Raw genomic sequence first — 15,605 nt, 5'->3', positions numbered from 1 at the left:
ACTCACCAAAATTAAGCTGTTTTCCTGGATGGTATAGGTGACTTAAATGTTTTCTTTGCAGTGTGACAATGGCAATGTAGTTTCTGTTCACAAATGTGGATGACTTGTTATCATTCGGAGTTCAGCATTTTTTAGTTTAAGTAGCTGTCCATCAGCTACATACAGATATGCTCCTGGAGCACTTGACAAGTGCTGATAGAATCTAGTAATATTTCTGAAGGCAACTTAAAAAATTAATTGGGCAGGTTTCTGATTGTTAGTGCAAAAATAATCCTTTTAATAGAAACAGTGAAAGAAGAAAAGGTATATACGCAGAATCCTCAGGAATAAGTGTCACATTGGAAGTTCATCTTTGTTTCTTTTCTTTTTTCTTCTTGTAAATCTAGTTAAAGGGAGAGAATATTTGAGTTAGATTTTCTTCTTTGCTAGTAAATGTTCATAAAATATTGGATAATACTTGAGTTATGATATTTGTTTTTCTTTATTTTTATAATGTATCTTAAAGGCATATTTCAAATAATATATTTTCTCTGGAAGTTTTCTCAGCTCCACAATTAATTACTTAAGGTTTTGAAGAGCTCTCTCTTCTACAGACTGTTAAGAAATGAATGGCTTTTTCTGAGTGATTGTCTTTATGTAGATCTTCAGGCATTGAAATCAACACCTGCTTAGCTTAGCATCATCTTATTAGTATTGGTACCTTATTTTTCTTTTGATAAATAGACAGAATAAAGCCTGGTGTTACTAGGTTTTCATTCCAAGGTCTGCCACTTCTTTTTACATGTTACAGTGATTGAATGATTTTCCTTGGTCTCAAGGTTCCCTTTGTCTCATGATATGTCCAAATCCCTCAGATATGATAGGTTGTCTTTCACTACACTTTCTGAAGGTGGATTTTCTTAAAGGATGCAGAAACAAAAACATTTTTTGTACAGTAGGTAAATGAGATTTGTCTCAGAGGCAGTCAGTCAGGAACTTTCTGACTTCATAAAACTTTGGTGAATTCTGATTCCACTTTTACCTCTTAGAAAAAATATTTAATAAGAGCTCTTGGCCTGACTGTTTTCATATCCTTGAGGCTTCATTTGTGTGTCTCAAAAGGTTAATGAAAACCTTTGCTGTGGTAAGTGACAAGCTCACACATTTTAATGAGGAGAATAAAAGAAGGACAGGCATTTTTTTCATTCTTACCAGCATCTTTTTTTTGGACATTTGTATCAGATATCACCTTGGATTTTGAAAATGTTTTTAAAACATGTCCAGGATCCAAGCCTAGAGGAGGAATCAGTGGAAAACTGGCTTGGTAACTCTTGTGTTTCCTTGAGGAAACAGATGAGGAATCTAGAGAAAATATTGAACTTCTGTTCTGACCTCTCAGTAATCCTCTTATCTCAGTCTGGCCTTTGCTTTGAAAGTGCCTCAGATTAGTTGCAAGAGATTGTATTTAGTTAAAAGTATTTCATTTGACGTATTTAATCTTTGCAAATTTTCCTTTAAGTGGTTGCAAAAAGTATATGTTGAGTTCCAAATACTGGCATCTATATACACAGGAAAAAAAAGCTCACAAAGCGCAAGTTCATTTTGTTAATTCTAATAGAAAGGTTATGAAAAAGCAGAATGTATTTTTTCATAGAAAAGATATCTGGAATTCCTTATGACCAGTTGAAATGCTGCAAGAAAATACATGCTGAACAGTGGTGCTTTTCTTTGAATTGATGATACAAAAGTCTTTGTTCCTCAAACACATCTAAAGGTGAAGTCTCAGTGACTGTCTAAAAAGTTACTGTATGCAAAGAATAGGTAAAAAAACTTGTCACTACCTAAGTATTTGCTCCTGCCTTTCATACTGAACTCATATCTGAAGAACCCTCTGAACATGCTTATAAATCCTCATCTTATTGAGTCCTTGAACAAATTCAGAATCTTACGAATTTTTCACTACTAGTTTCAGCATTTACTAGATAATTACTGCTCTTAAGATTAGTGTTTCAAAGATACAGTGGCATAATACATGAAAAACTGAGCTGCTGTGTCAGTAGAGAAGCTTAGAAAACAGCTTACCTGCTTTATCCCACTCATGCTTTTTGTAAACATCCTTGGCTACGTTCCCAGTAAAGACAGAAACCACTTGGTAAAGCCACTTCATATTCCTTTCTTCCCCTTATGTACTGAAAGGAGAGCCCTTTGGGGAAGCATAGGACAGATGAGAAAAGGACAAAACCATGAGTAGATGCATGTGGGCTACGAAAAGGAGGAGTGGGTTGTATGATCTATTGGTGATGGCAGGCTGAGACACTCACCCTTTTCAACTAATTAGCACCCCATAGATGCAAACAAATATGTAGTATTTGTTCTATTTCCTTGCTGGTTTTTATTCCCATGAAGTTGGATGCTACAGAGCCTGGGTTTTTTTGAGCTTAAAGAAAACCTAATTTCCAGGATAAAACAAGTTGCAATTTAATAAGTCCTGTTTATATTAGTATTAGCTGTCAACTTAAACCAACATGCTAGAGTGGGTTTCCAAAGGAATTTATGCAGTTCTAGACTTGTTTTATGTTTGTGGGAAATCCTTTTATGCATCAAATTCAAGGACACTTGCTAAATTACATATGGAAAAAGAAATAAGTTTAGTGACTGATAATATTTCAAGTGAGAACTTTTAAAGTACTTAATAAGGTTTTTTGCTTGTTTTCATAATTAAAAAGTGATGTTAAGTAGGAGAACACAGGATTCCATAATTTAAAAATTCTTTCTGAATATTTATTTTGCTGTGTTTTCTGTGGATGAAATTATTTACTCATTACATTACATTATTATTATTACATTACTACATTATTACATTACATTATTTATTTATGACTAGCATTGATCAACTGATAGACTAAATTGAAATACTATTTTCCTTAATTTTTGCACTCTAAACTACCTCCCAATATGTTGCTAAAGTGAATGTGTCTTTGGGGACAGAACTCAGTCTGCACCACATGACTGACTGCCAAGCCTTTCCACTGCAAAGCCAGCCATTATTTTCTGCACAGTAGGGTGCATCCATCCATTTACTGCATTGAGCCATAGCTTTTTTTTTTTTTTAATTGTAATCTTTTGTCTTAGATATTCACAGGAATACATTTTCTCTAGCCATGTAGGTCATATTTCTCCCAAGACAAAACTGAAACGTAATAGATGCTTTTCTTTCCCCTGAAGTATCTGAAAAAATTGTAGTCTCTTGCAATGCGTTTATCTTGGAACCAAATGCATTTTTACCCTGTCATTGATATTGTAGGCACACCTTATCCAATTTCATTGCTTGCACGCAAATAAAAGTGAATTAGGGAGTAGGTTTGAATTCCTCCAGTATATCTGGAATTGCAATGGAAAAAGAAAGTATTAAAGACAATAATACAGTGTAAATCAGTTACTGGGATCACAGGCATCTTTTAGAACAAGATTAGAGAATCTGTCATTGTGCTGTCAAAGCTTCTCTTTATGCTTGTTTTCTACTTGAGGTTTGGCTAAATAATTCAAAACTAGGAAGCTGAAGATAATTTTCAATCTTAATTCCTTTCCTTTTTAACTGTTCCTAAAATATTATCATCTAAATAACCAATCCTAAATCGTTTAGATGCAGGATGCACCAAAAGAAAGAGTATACTCAGAGGTATGACTTAGCAGTGTTTGACTAGATTGTTAAGAAGTATTTCAAGATTTGAAGAGAATAGTGTGAATTCTTACGTAAACCTTTCTCTGCATGCTCTACAGGTACCTAAAACATATTAAAACTTCTTACTTATTCCAGTCCTGTGCTAAAGGAAACTAATAAATAGAAATAAATATTGATGTGATCATCATGTTCTTTAAATGGAAGAACCCATAAAATCTAGACATCTCTGCAACTGCTACATTTTACTAAAGAGGATGTGTCAGTGTCTCCAGTCTGAAGGAAGCCATAATTGTATTTTGTTTCATTAAATATTAAGCTATAACATATGAATGAACTTGTCATGTTAAAAAAAAATAAGTAGCAATCATCTTAGCAAAGAGAACTTTCGATGCCTCCTTGAAAGTCTTCAGAATCTCAGGCTCCTTTAGTTGGTATCAAGTAGCCTTGAATAGCCCAGTCATTAGGAAACTGAGATGCCAGTGAACCCTGTCTGCTCAAGTGGTGTTTGCTCTGGCCAGAACTTTCTTGTTCCCAGGAAATAACTTTTAGTGCAGGCTTAAATCAGCCAACCTGCCCTCAACTTCCATCCCTGGGTATGTATATCCAGCCTTCCCCATGCACTGGTCTTTTTGCTTATGTAATTTTAGATTATATCTACGGCTCTCTGCAGCAGCTGTAAACTGCCCCAAGACAGTGGGGAGAGCACAGAGGTGGCAGTTCAGGCTCAAATTGGTTTCTGCTGATGTGGACCTGCACCTTGCTATTCCTCTCTAGACAGTTTCATCTCTTCAGGAAGAGACAGTTTCAAATAATCTAATCTGAGATGGCATCTGTTGGATCCGATTAAGTAATAGACCAGCATTGACAAAACACTAGATATGGGTTAGGTAATAGAATCACAGAATGGTTTGGGTTGGAAGGACCCTTAAAGATCATCTAATTCCAAGCCTGCTGCTGTGGGCAGGGACACCTTTCACCTAGACCAGGTTGGTCAGACCTCCATCCAGCCTGGCCTTGAATTCTTTAGATATCAAAGCAAGGACTTTGCAAGAATGATGTGTTAGACTGAATAAAATATGCCTGGAGAGGACAGAGTGCTTAAAGGAGTTAAATGTTAACACACATTGTACTAATAAAAGTTGCTGAGAGAAGTGGTGTGCATTTGAATAAATCTGCACATATGGGAACTGGTATATATTAATTTGGAGTGAAAGCTGAATTTTCAGTTTGTTAGCTATCTCTTTTTATAGTAAATCCATTTTGGCACATTTTGAAGGTGACAGGAATTTGCATCTTATTCAAGTTAATTAGAATCCTAACAGACACCACTTTACCAAGTCGAGACATTGCTATGGCTGGAAGAAAGACAATAGAAATTAAGGCAATCAATTACACATTAGTGATTCCAAAGTGAATTCAGTGCAGACTAATAATTCAAAATGGTGAAGACAAGAGCAAATAACGCACCTCAGGTATCAAATAAGCCACTGTGGCACAGCATTTAACAGTACTGACTTGTGTGCTAGATGCATTTGGCTGGCCTTTTGTTTATTTCTTAAGATCATCACCTCAGAGAATAAGACTTAGATTTTTCTGTGTATTATTTCTGGAGCAATTGAATTCTTATTTATTGTACGTCATAGTATAGATTTAATATATGCACTTAAAGAAAAGCAAATGTAACAGGCTTTGTCCCTTTCAGCTGTCTTAGAGACTGTCAAAATTGAAGTCCTTTTTATAGAATTCAGGCTCAGAATGCATGGAGTAACTTGGAAGTTACCCTGGAAAATATATTACTGTTTTATAGAGCTTTTTCTGCATTTCTTTTGTGGTTTTGTTTCATTTGGCATATTTGTTTTTGTATACTAACTCATAAATGTGATTTTATAACCCTTATTTGTACTTTTATGCTATTTTGAATCCAGCAGCTTTATTTGCAGTTGTTGTCTTTTTTTGTATAGTTAGTGTTGTCTAATGAACTTATAAATACTTCATTCTACTAGAATTTTAATAATGCCATCTGTTCACTTCATGGAAAATGGCAAAGCACACTGAAGCAACTACCTTTTTCTTTTTCTTGACAGCTGTATTTTTAAAGCTTACTATTTAAGCTCCAGCATTCTTTTTTTCTTTAACGGTAGCAGTGAGCAATATTGGAAACAAAAGGCTTTTTTTTTGTGCAAATGTTACCTTGTGACCTATATGTATGATTTTCTTTAGATGTGGTTTGAGTTTTTTGATCTGTAATAAACAGTATTTTTTATTTTTACTGGATCTTATTTTCTGCCATGGCAGAAAGTAAAATAATCCTAGAGAGGTCAGTAAAGTACATCATCATTGGTAGCATCTGATGTCTTTGTCCAAGCTGCTTGCTCATCCTGGCATCTTTGTCCCTCTCTCCCTGCATGTCCTCCTTTTGAAACTCTGTTTTGCATGTCTTTTCTTTGGCTCTTCTTTCAGCTTTCAGTGTTTATTTAATTATGTTAATGTTTGTCTTTTGAACCACCAGCCTATTATGTAGTTACCAGGCTGTTCTCTTTGGTGTGTTGTTTGGTGACTTAATCTCACTCCTGCAATTAGTTGTCAAAACAAGTGGCCTGATGTGTAGAAATAGTCAGGTCCCCTAGTAGTTCCTGGGGGAATTAGTGCAGCATGTAAAAGTTGGGTGGCCTTGTCAGATGTAGATGTCAGTCTCAAATGGGTTAATTAACACAGCTCTGGTGTTTCTGAACTAGGTAGATGTAGTATACAAAGAAGTGTCTGAGAAGCAGTTGTGTCACGAGGCTGTTTTTCCAAGTTCCTCGTCCAAGTATTTGTGTGATGCTTGCTTACGTAAGAAACTCGTGTTGGTGTTGACAGAACCCTGTGGCAGGCCTGATGAAGGAAGTTGGGAGGAATGATGCTGTAACTGACAAATTATGAGATTCCTCAATCATGACTGTTTCAAAACTATTTTGAAGGCATGGTGAGAAGGGACTTAGATTATGAATTACCCTTTTCATACTTGCAGGAATAGATTTCTCGCTTGGTTGCTGGCTCTCAGTGTGTGATCATTAGTAGTTCTGTTAGATTGACAATTTGGGAGATACACAGCTCCTTATCCCAGCAGGTGGCAACTTCAGCCGTGCTGAAGAGGTGCAGTTGGCTCTGGTTCCCTTTATTCCACCAACAGAAGTGGTACTTCCACTTTCTCTTACTGCTGTGTTAGATATAGTTTATTAGCTTTCCAGCTGATTTCTTTATGTATTTCCTGATTTCTTATTAAGTATTTCAATTAATTTACCATCTGCATTGGGTTTTGTTAGTTAAATAAAAAATGCACATGAAAGTAATTTTGTCTTGCATGAATACATCCAGTTCTTCATTTGCTATAAGCTTGTAAGTTTGTAGATTTGAATTTGCAGTTTTCCTTTGGTCTTTTCTTTTTTTTTTTTTTTTCCCCTATTATTTTTTTTCTTGACATCTCTCAGGTGAGCTGTGAGTAGAGAATTACTTCTGAAGTTTCCAGCGTAATCTCCTCTCTGTGTGAGGATCTGTCTGAGGCACGATGGGATGATTTCTGTCACTAAGTCTTTTTCATGTTCCTAATTGCAGAGATACTGTGATTTACTTCCTTTCTTATGGTTTAATGATTCAAGGAGCTAGATTCTTATGATGAGACTGTCATCAGTGCCTGATAGTACAGCCAGCCTCAGTTTGAAGCCTGTGTCAAAGTTTCTGTACTGAAGTTGGTATGCAGTAGATTTGTTGGCATAGTGGAGCATGAGGGTATGCTGGTGGCACACTCAGAAATCATCAGCCCACTGAGAACTGGGCTCTACTTATCAACTTTTGTGGAACTTCTTGGAGAACCAGTCTGGATCAAAAGATAACCTGGATGCTGATGTGCCAAGGCGTTTAATGACCGTATCTGCTGATGTGTGTGGACTGCTAGGTGCCGTGACTTGGTGATGTGTTCTGCTGCTGAAGTGTCTCATATTGGCTGTCACAGCATGTCCTCAAGGTTACACGAGACCAGTCAGAGCTGTATAAACAGAGCTTCATTGGGAACATTCTTCTTGTCAGCCAGGGACAACTGGTATTCCTCACATTTTTATCTTGTCCTTTAGTAAGCTTCAATAACCTTCCTCAATTATTTCACATAACCTTAACATCATCTTAGATGTTCACAAGTGACTGAGTCTCTACAACTTAATGAATGACCATTCTCATGTGAGCATGGTAAATCAACACAGCCTACTCATAATTGGGTGATTTCAAGGAATTGGGTGTTGGACTGCTTTGTAAATTTTTTTAAAATCATAGTGCTTGTATCCCTGCCTGGAAACTTTTCTAAATCTGGCCTAGCATTTTTAATCTAGCACCTGCTATTAGAGAGAGTTAAAATTTTGCATTTCTTCAAATGTCAGTAGAAGAATACTGAACTCCACAACGCCTTGGATTTTGTTGTTGTTGTAGAGCAGCCAAAAAGATAAATTTTTAAATTATTTTTTTCTTGTATCATTCCTATGAATTATAATTATCTGTCATTATCAAATCTTTTTAGAATAAAACTGACTAGTTCAGAAATTCATAACGTGCTGTCATTATCTTTCATGGAGAACTGTCTATAATTTTGTAGTTGCATATTCTGTTCCTTTCCACTCACTGAAGTTATAATTTTATATTTTTTTTAGCAGTCTTCTCATTGCAAGCAAAATGTTTTACTCATAGTGGTGGTACTGATAAGTAGTAAATAGTTTAATCTTCCCTTGGCTTCAATCTGTTCATCATATTAGTGTAACATGTCATTTTTCAAAGACTTCCAAGTCATAAATTATCTGCACATCGTTATTCTGTAATATTCAACTCAGTCACTGAGAGCTTGATTATGATTACTAACAAATCATCTGAAATATCCTAAAAGCAAAAAGGCTTAATTTGTAAATTTTAGTCTGTCTTCTTAATTTCCAGGTCTTTTTCCTGATTAATTTAAACATTTTTTCAGTTTCTTGGTTTTCAATCTCTAGAGTAAAGTAAACAAAATACATCTCTAATACAAATGTATCTATGTTGTAGTTACAGTACAGTTTCTTCCGAGGAATTGAAATGATTCCCCTGACATAAATATGTTTCACACTGGATCACTGCATCCTCTGCAGGATAGGTGGTAACCTATCATCTCAAGCTCTAATGATCCCTTACCCTTGTTGACGTTAGCAAACTTTTCCTCTGGGGCATTTTCTTTTGTTTCCTTTGTCAGCTGTTCTAAAGAGAAGAAAACTACTCAGGCTTGATTTTTCTGAGAATTCTGAGGGTTTTACTGCGAAGTTCAGTAACATGACAGTTGTTTTCAATGTAGTGAGAGGTGCAGAAAGAAGAAAATCAGGCAGGCTGCAAAGTTTGTTCTACTTTTGATTCTCTATAACGATAAATACTGGAATATGAAAATTTTAAACAGGTTCTTAAGAGTCCAATAGCTTACAATTTTATTACATGGACATGTTTTTCCCTAAAAAACAGTCTTTTATGTTTCTAAACAGAGGGAGACAAGAATACAGTGATCAAAAAGGAGCTAGAGATGAGACCAATATAAAAATAATTATAATCAAAAAGTTTACTAAAAATGTTGGTATCTGAGTCTCTATTTCCCCAGGGTAAGTGAAAGATTACATTCTTCCTAACATGTCTAAGATGATTATGTTCTCTTGCTGTCACCGAGCCATATGCAGTATTTCTGCTCCAGAAGCTGACAACCTGCTGAAAGTTTTTGGTTTCTCTTTGGGCCAACAACTCTTGGAAGCCTTTCTCCGTGCCAGGGATGGGAACATCATTGCACTGAGCTGTGTGATCCCATCTCTTGCCTCCTTGGGCTCAGAGGGGAGTATGGGCTATATATGGATGTTGGGAAAGCAGCAGGAAGTGCCTTTCCTTAAAGTTCTCCAGGCCTCTTATCAGTTGGGAAGAGGTATTCATGGTCTAGGAATAAACAAGCCAAACTCAAGACGCCCAGCCGGGTCCAAAAGGTATGCATGTTTTAAAAATATACAAATGTCTTACTGTGGACAAGATCCAGTGGGACTTTCTCAGGTTGCTGGAGCTTTGTAGGACCTGCTTCAAGCAATGTTCTCTTTTAATCATCTCTTTCAGCCCTGAATTCATTATACATTACAGAAATGCCGTGACATTTAATACATAGAAGCATTTGTGTTTTCCAATTTATGGTGTAGTATTTCTATTGATTTTAATGCACTTGCTTAAGGTGTATGTCTCAGTAGTATTTGAGCCAAAAGCAATGTAATTTTTTCCTTCTCTTTGAAAATATGTGCTGAACACAGTAGAACTTTGATTTTGAAGTTCGAATTTTGTGCTTGAAATATATTCAAGAGTAAAGGGACAGCTGTATTCAAAAGTAAGAGGACAGATGAGTAGTGATAATGCTGTTTCTTAGATACATTGATTGCCATATCTAAGGATACTTTATATTTGGCAACCAAGGCTCAGGGCTTCTGGCACAAAAAAAAAGGGAGAGGAGGAAATCAAGTTTGATCTAAAAAGAGTAATTCTGAAATTGTGTTACTACTGGATGAGAGACTTCCTTCACCAAATGTGCTTGCAAATGTAATTGATATGTAATCAATTCTAAAGAAAGCTGCAGTGCAGCTAGTAGAGTGAAAGCCAGACAGGATTGTGGGTCGGGCAGGAAAAGCAGTAGATATGGGCATAAAAGTATAGCTGTAAACTGGCAAGTGTGAAGAAATGATAAACTGTTTTACACACTCTTCAGCCCATTGTCTTGTGGCTGCATTCCGGTAATGAACAATAGTGATTGCACCTCGTTGACTGATAAGGTAGATGAGCTAAGCAGTTTAACACTCTCGTCATTCAACAGCCCTTTCGAATAGGATATGAAGTAATTCGCTAATTACCATAAAACACAATCATAGACTTTCTTGGTGAAGCAAATTTACTGCTGGAAACTATTAAGTTTCTTCCTGATGGTCAGAGCCCCGGTTACAACTTGTTTTTTGCTGAGGTGTACTAAACTTGAGAGACTTCTGTAGAATTTTATGGAGCTTTTAGCAGATGTGGGAATGCCCTGCTTAGATTAATTAAAATGGTCACATACATTGTACGGTTGAGGATTTTTATGATCATGAATGTATAAGTATGAAGCTACCATCGGTATGTTTTGTACTACTAAGCAATTTTGGAAACAGAAGAAAACCCTGGATCTTCCTCATGCTTTTCTCTTCTCACAAGGACTGTCATAGTTTCAGAAGATGCCTTTTGGAAGTTTTCTGACCAGAATAAACCATCCTGCAAAATTGCTCCAGCTATTTCATCAGTTTAGTGTGGGCTAAGACCATAGAAAATAATAAGCTTCCAAATTTACCAGATTTAGGTACGCCTAATCAAGTCAAATGGACAATTTCCTGAATCCTACTGTATGTAGTGCCCTGTTTGTTTATATGCGAAGGAGTGAATTAAAATTCTAGGACACCTGGCAGACAATATGTTTCTTTGCTTACCATCTGCAGTGAAGTCTTGGTTCAGGCCTTATTTATTGTCCTGATGCATGTTACTTAATAAGAGGAAGAACTGAGCATCCTTTTCCAGGGTCTTAAAAATAAAAATTTAGATCTTATTGATCGTGTAAAATAGCTAGAATTCATGTTTTGTCCTGCTTCAGGGAAAGAAACACAGTGTGCCACCAGTGATCAATTTGATGAATATTCCCTTTCTATGTCTATGTTTAAATATAGTTAGTTTTCTATGAAGTGCACAACTCAACAAGTACTTCTGAATTGTGAGGTAAATCCAGACTGTTGAAAATCAGGAGAGGTGCTCAGTGCCCTTAATGAGATTGCGCATTAAAAATCAAGAATGTTTTTGAGTGATGGCTTGAAATTTCTGTTGTATATGTGTGATAGTTACTGCTTTAGGAAACCCACCCTCAGTTGAAGTGACTTTGAATGATCTTACAAATTCAGTGGAGACCTAAACTGCCAGATTCAAGATGTCTAAAACAAGGATGCAAATTGCAATTACAATAGACTGACCAATTTCATCTGACCAATGCCATTCTACCACAGAGATAAAGTAAACCTGGTAAACTTTATTTCAGGGTGGTGAGATCAGTCTTTAACCAATCTACACAAATTGATGTGGCATTACTATTGATCTATAGGTGTATGACACTTTTCAAAAAAAAAAGCAGCAAATATATCTCTACTGGTATAATTGCATTGCAAACAACTTGTGTCTTATTATCTGAAGCCTAAAGCAAATTTTCAAAAGAAAAATTATTAGGTCAATCTGACATCTGCTGTGTGGGAAAACATTCCTTAGGAAACTGTGACTGTGGAGCTATCTGGGATCTCATAAACAGAATTAATCCGGAGCATTTGTTTGCTGTCATCAACAGCAATAGTGTACCAGCAGCAGTATTTAACTACACAGAAAAAAGAACAACATAAGACCAGGGAGAAAGTCAATATTGTTTTTCCAGAAGAGTTCCTGTGATAAAACTAACAGGGCATTAGAATCATTGCTTCCATGGCAAATGACTCAAAATTTAATGTCTGAGATGTTGAAAACTTTCTTTGCATTAAGGTTTTCTTTGTTACTGCTCTAGCTTAGCATCTTGCAATTGTTGAAAACTTAGTGGCCTTTGTTTTGTTTTGTTTTTTAAAATGCATGCATAGAAATCCAAGTATGAAATGGGGTTTTACTTTTTTAATGTACAAAATGAAATTTGAATTTTTCTTATTAAATAAATGGTTACAGAATTTAACACCTCTTTGCATACACCCCCCAAAAAAGAACCCCAAGCTAAACTAAACCTCGCCTCATTTATTCTGTGCCAGACTTCTGTGGATTATTTCTGTGTGTTCCCTTTCTTATTTTCTGCTTCTTCCTATTGTATATGACTGGGTTTAGTATGGAAGCTTTCCCAGATGGATGCTGTCTTTAATTACTTCAATGATTATTATGCATATCTGTAGTGTACTGTGCTGTTGTTAATTAGAATTGTGTAGGTAGTTAAGCTGAAACTGCAGTAGAAGTGATGTCTTACAATGGTGTGAAAGCAATAGAATTGTGATGGAAGTCATTTATGTTCCATATGTTACAATACATTGATTTTATTCCAGTAAAGGGACATCACTAGTATGGTTTACCTATGTTTTTCAATATATACATCATGACTTGGGTAAGAGGATGCAGGGTTTAAGTTAATTTGGAAGATAAGATTTTAAAATTTTGTTTAGAGTATAGTTATCCAGGGTACTAAAGATACTAAATGAGAGCTTAAACAGGTGACAAAGTTAATTCTGATAAATGCTGGCTACTTTACATGAGACAAGTAATTTTGCACATACAGTGGGGAGGGGGAGATTCTTAGCTATAATTTTGAGAGAGATACCAGTATTACAGAATATAAATGTTTGAAAATGCTAGCCCAGGGTTTAGTAACTATCAAGACAACAAGTAAAATGTTAGGAATTGTTCTTTTTAAATAGAGCTAAGCTCCCTAAATCATCCCTGTCATGTGTCATTCTGTAAGTCCTAACTGTGTTTTTTAGAGCTGTAGTATTGTCTGTATTTCTGGACTTGGCACCCCAGCAAGATGCAGTGGGACAGGAGGAGTGTGAGAGTTACTAGCAGTGAATCAGACCAGACCTCTCAAACCAGGAGAGGTTTAGATGGGCTATGAAGCAGAGAAGGACTTGCTTGAGAGGTGTGTAGAATCACAGGCTCTATAAATAAGGTGAATAGAGGGCATCAGATAAAATATGTAGTGTGCAGATTCCAAATAAAATAGTTTTTCTCATATTATGTATTTGAGCTGTGGACCTCATAGCATTTTGAGAATGCTGGAGACTGATGACTCAAACTTAAAAACCAGCCAAACAAAATCTCACACTCGAAAAAGTGTGAGGAAGAAAACCCTATCCTTTAAACAGAAAAGTGTCACCTCTGATTGAAGAAATGTGTGATCCGTTGGTTACTGAAAACTGAGAGTACACTCCAAGCTAAGTGTCATGTCATCACTCTGTTGTGCACATTTCCTGTTGCTCAGTGTCAGAAATCAGGTAGTTGGGGAGGTGGATTTTGAGTGTAGCTCTGGCTGTTCTTGTAATGGGTATTGGATTTGTCTGCTTCAGGAAGATAGCATCACTGAACGTGGCAGAGCATGTGTTACACATGGCACTGCAAGCAACAGAACTGCCTTAAATAGCCGAATTAAGTTTGTCTGTGTTCTGCATTTGTAAATTAGTGGCATATCATTTGGCTGAGATTAAGAGGAGACTGATACTCACTCGTGTTGTGAAATGTTATTTTCCTTGGCATCACTCATCACTCATTTTTCTACCTTTATTGTTTTAAAGTTAATTTTAAATGGCAAAAGATGAAGAGTCTTTGACAAATATAAACATATGGTATTTTCTGAGAGATTAAATCTATTTCCTGATTTCCGAAGTATAGTAATATGATTCCGAGGAGTAAATAGGAATACTAACCAACTGGAGATTTGTAAAGGTGTACTTAAGATATTTTTTGGTATGGTTAAACTGAAAGTTGCAGACTTCTGTGGCAGATGTGTTCTTGCTGTATGGCTGCTTTTTCAGAAATTTCAGCTGCATTTTCAGAAATGCTACTAAGACATTGTACCTGTGTTTATTTATGTTTATTAAACCTACCAAAAATGCGTGGAAGTCTGTTTGCATTTGAAAGGACAAAATATTATAGTTTGTGTGCATATATATATATATATTTTGTAATTTATTTTCTTTTAACATGCTATGCCAGATCACATCAGTGATATTCTTCTTTTCTTATGGCTACAAGACTTTTTTTCCACTTCCAAAGAAGTCAACAAGAGTAGCATTTTTGATATTAGAACAGAAGTTCCAAGTCTGCTCACTACCTTTCTTGTAGGATGTTGGTGGATATATTTGGTAGCAAAGGCCTTTAATTCTCAGACTATGCAGTACTAACAGTACCCTTACTGAATTGGAAGAAATGTAGTGTTTGGCTGGCTTGTGTCTGCTTCCCTCTGAATTTTGAAATATATAAGATTTTGTATTCTTACTAAATCAGGATAGAATTCTTAAGTGCTCTATCCTAATTTCAATTGATTTTTAACTTTATAAGTTTTTAAAACATTTAAAGTGCAAGCCAGTCATAGGATATTTCAATCACTTGATCCAACCATATTAGGAAAGTTTTGTACAAATGTGCAAAATAGTTCAAATAGTTGTTATCTTGTTCTTCATTCAGTCTAGAAACTTCCCAGAGTGCCTAATTGTTTGGTTTGTTTCCTTTTAGATGAAACGGCTCCTAAAGAAGTCAGCAGGGTAAGTGCTGCTCTCTATCCCCTCTAAAAAGAAGTGGCCCACTGTTCACTTGATGATTTTTCCATAGACTCTGATCAAGATTTATCTCTATTCCCTGGTTTTAGTTGATCTCCAGAGGAAAAAAAGTGCTGTACAGACTGTCTAGAGAACAGTTAATAAGGAAAATAAATATTAAGAACACTTGATTGGCTGTAAATAAATTGAAGGGTATTTTGCATTTGGAGTTCTCCCAGTGCTATTTTCATGATCCAGTTTTAAAAAGGTACTTCATGGAAACCAGGAAATTCATTGGACATTGAGCATAACATCAGACTATTTAATCAGTGTAACTGCCTCAGTAGATGGCAAGCATAAGAGGGGAAGAAAAATGCCCTTTAATAGCTCCCTTTTGAGATGTGGTATGGTACAATGAGTTAGATTCTCTAATTTAAAATACTTAGCAGTGGTAATGTAAAGTCCTAAAAAACCCCATATTTGGTAATAGATAGCTTTACATCTGATTGACACTGTCCTGCAGAATATCTGTCTGTGACTGAGAACTAATTATAGGACAATCTGTTAGCAATGAGTGCCTTTGCTGTGAATGAGGAAAGATCAGTACA

General features: G+C 36.0%; 1 protein-coding gene across 2 annotated transcripts in view; it reads left to right on the top strand.

Annotated features, from left to right (window-relative positions):
* The window catches only part of PDE10A (phosphodiesterase 10A), a 171,945-nt gene that overhangs the window by 87,162 nt on the left and 69,178 nt on the right, over window positions 1–15,605 (top strand). For both annotated transcript variants that reach the window (XM_014875864.2, XM_088161417.1), the window contains exon 3: window positions 14,975–15,003. In XM_014875864.2, coding sequence (XP_014731350.2) covers window positions 14,975–15,003 — 29 coding nt within the window. The remainder of the gene's footprint in view (window positions 1–14,974; window positions 15,004–15,605) is intronic.

The sequence above is a fragment of the Sturnus vulgaris genome, chromosome 3 (genome assembly GCF_052056855.1).
Source record: "Sturnus vulgaris isolate bStuVul1 chromosome 3, bStuVul1.hap1, whole genome shotgun sequence".
Lineage (NCBI taxonomy): Eukaryota > Metazoa > Chordata > Aves > Passeriformes > Sturnidae > Sturnus > Sturnus vulgaris.
The sequence above is the reverse complement of the archived record's forward strand: the minus strand, read 5'-3'. Positions and strand labels throughout refer to the sequence as shown.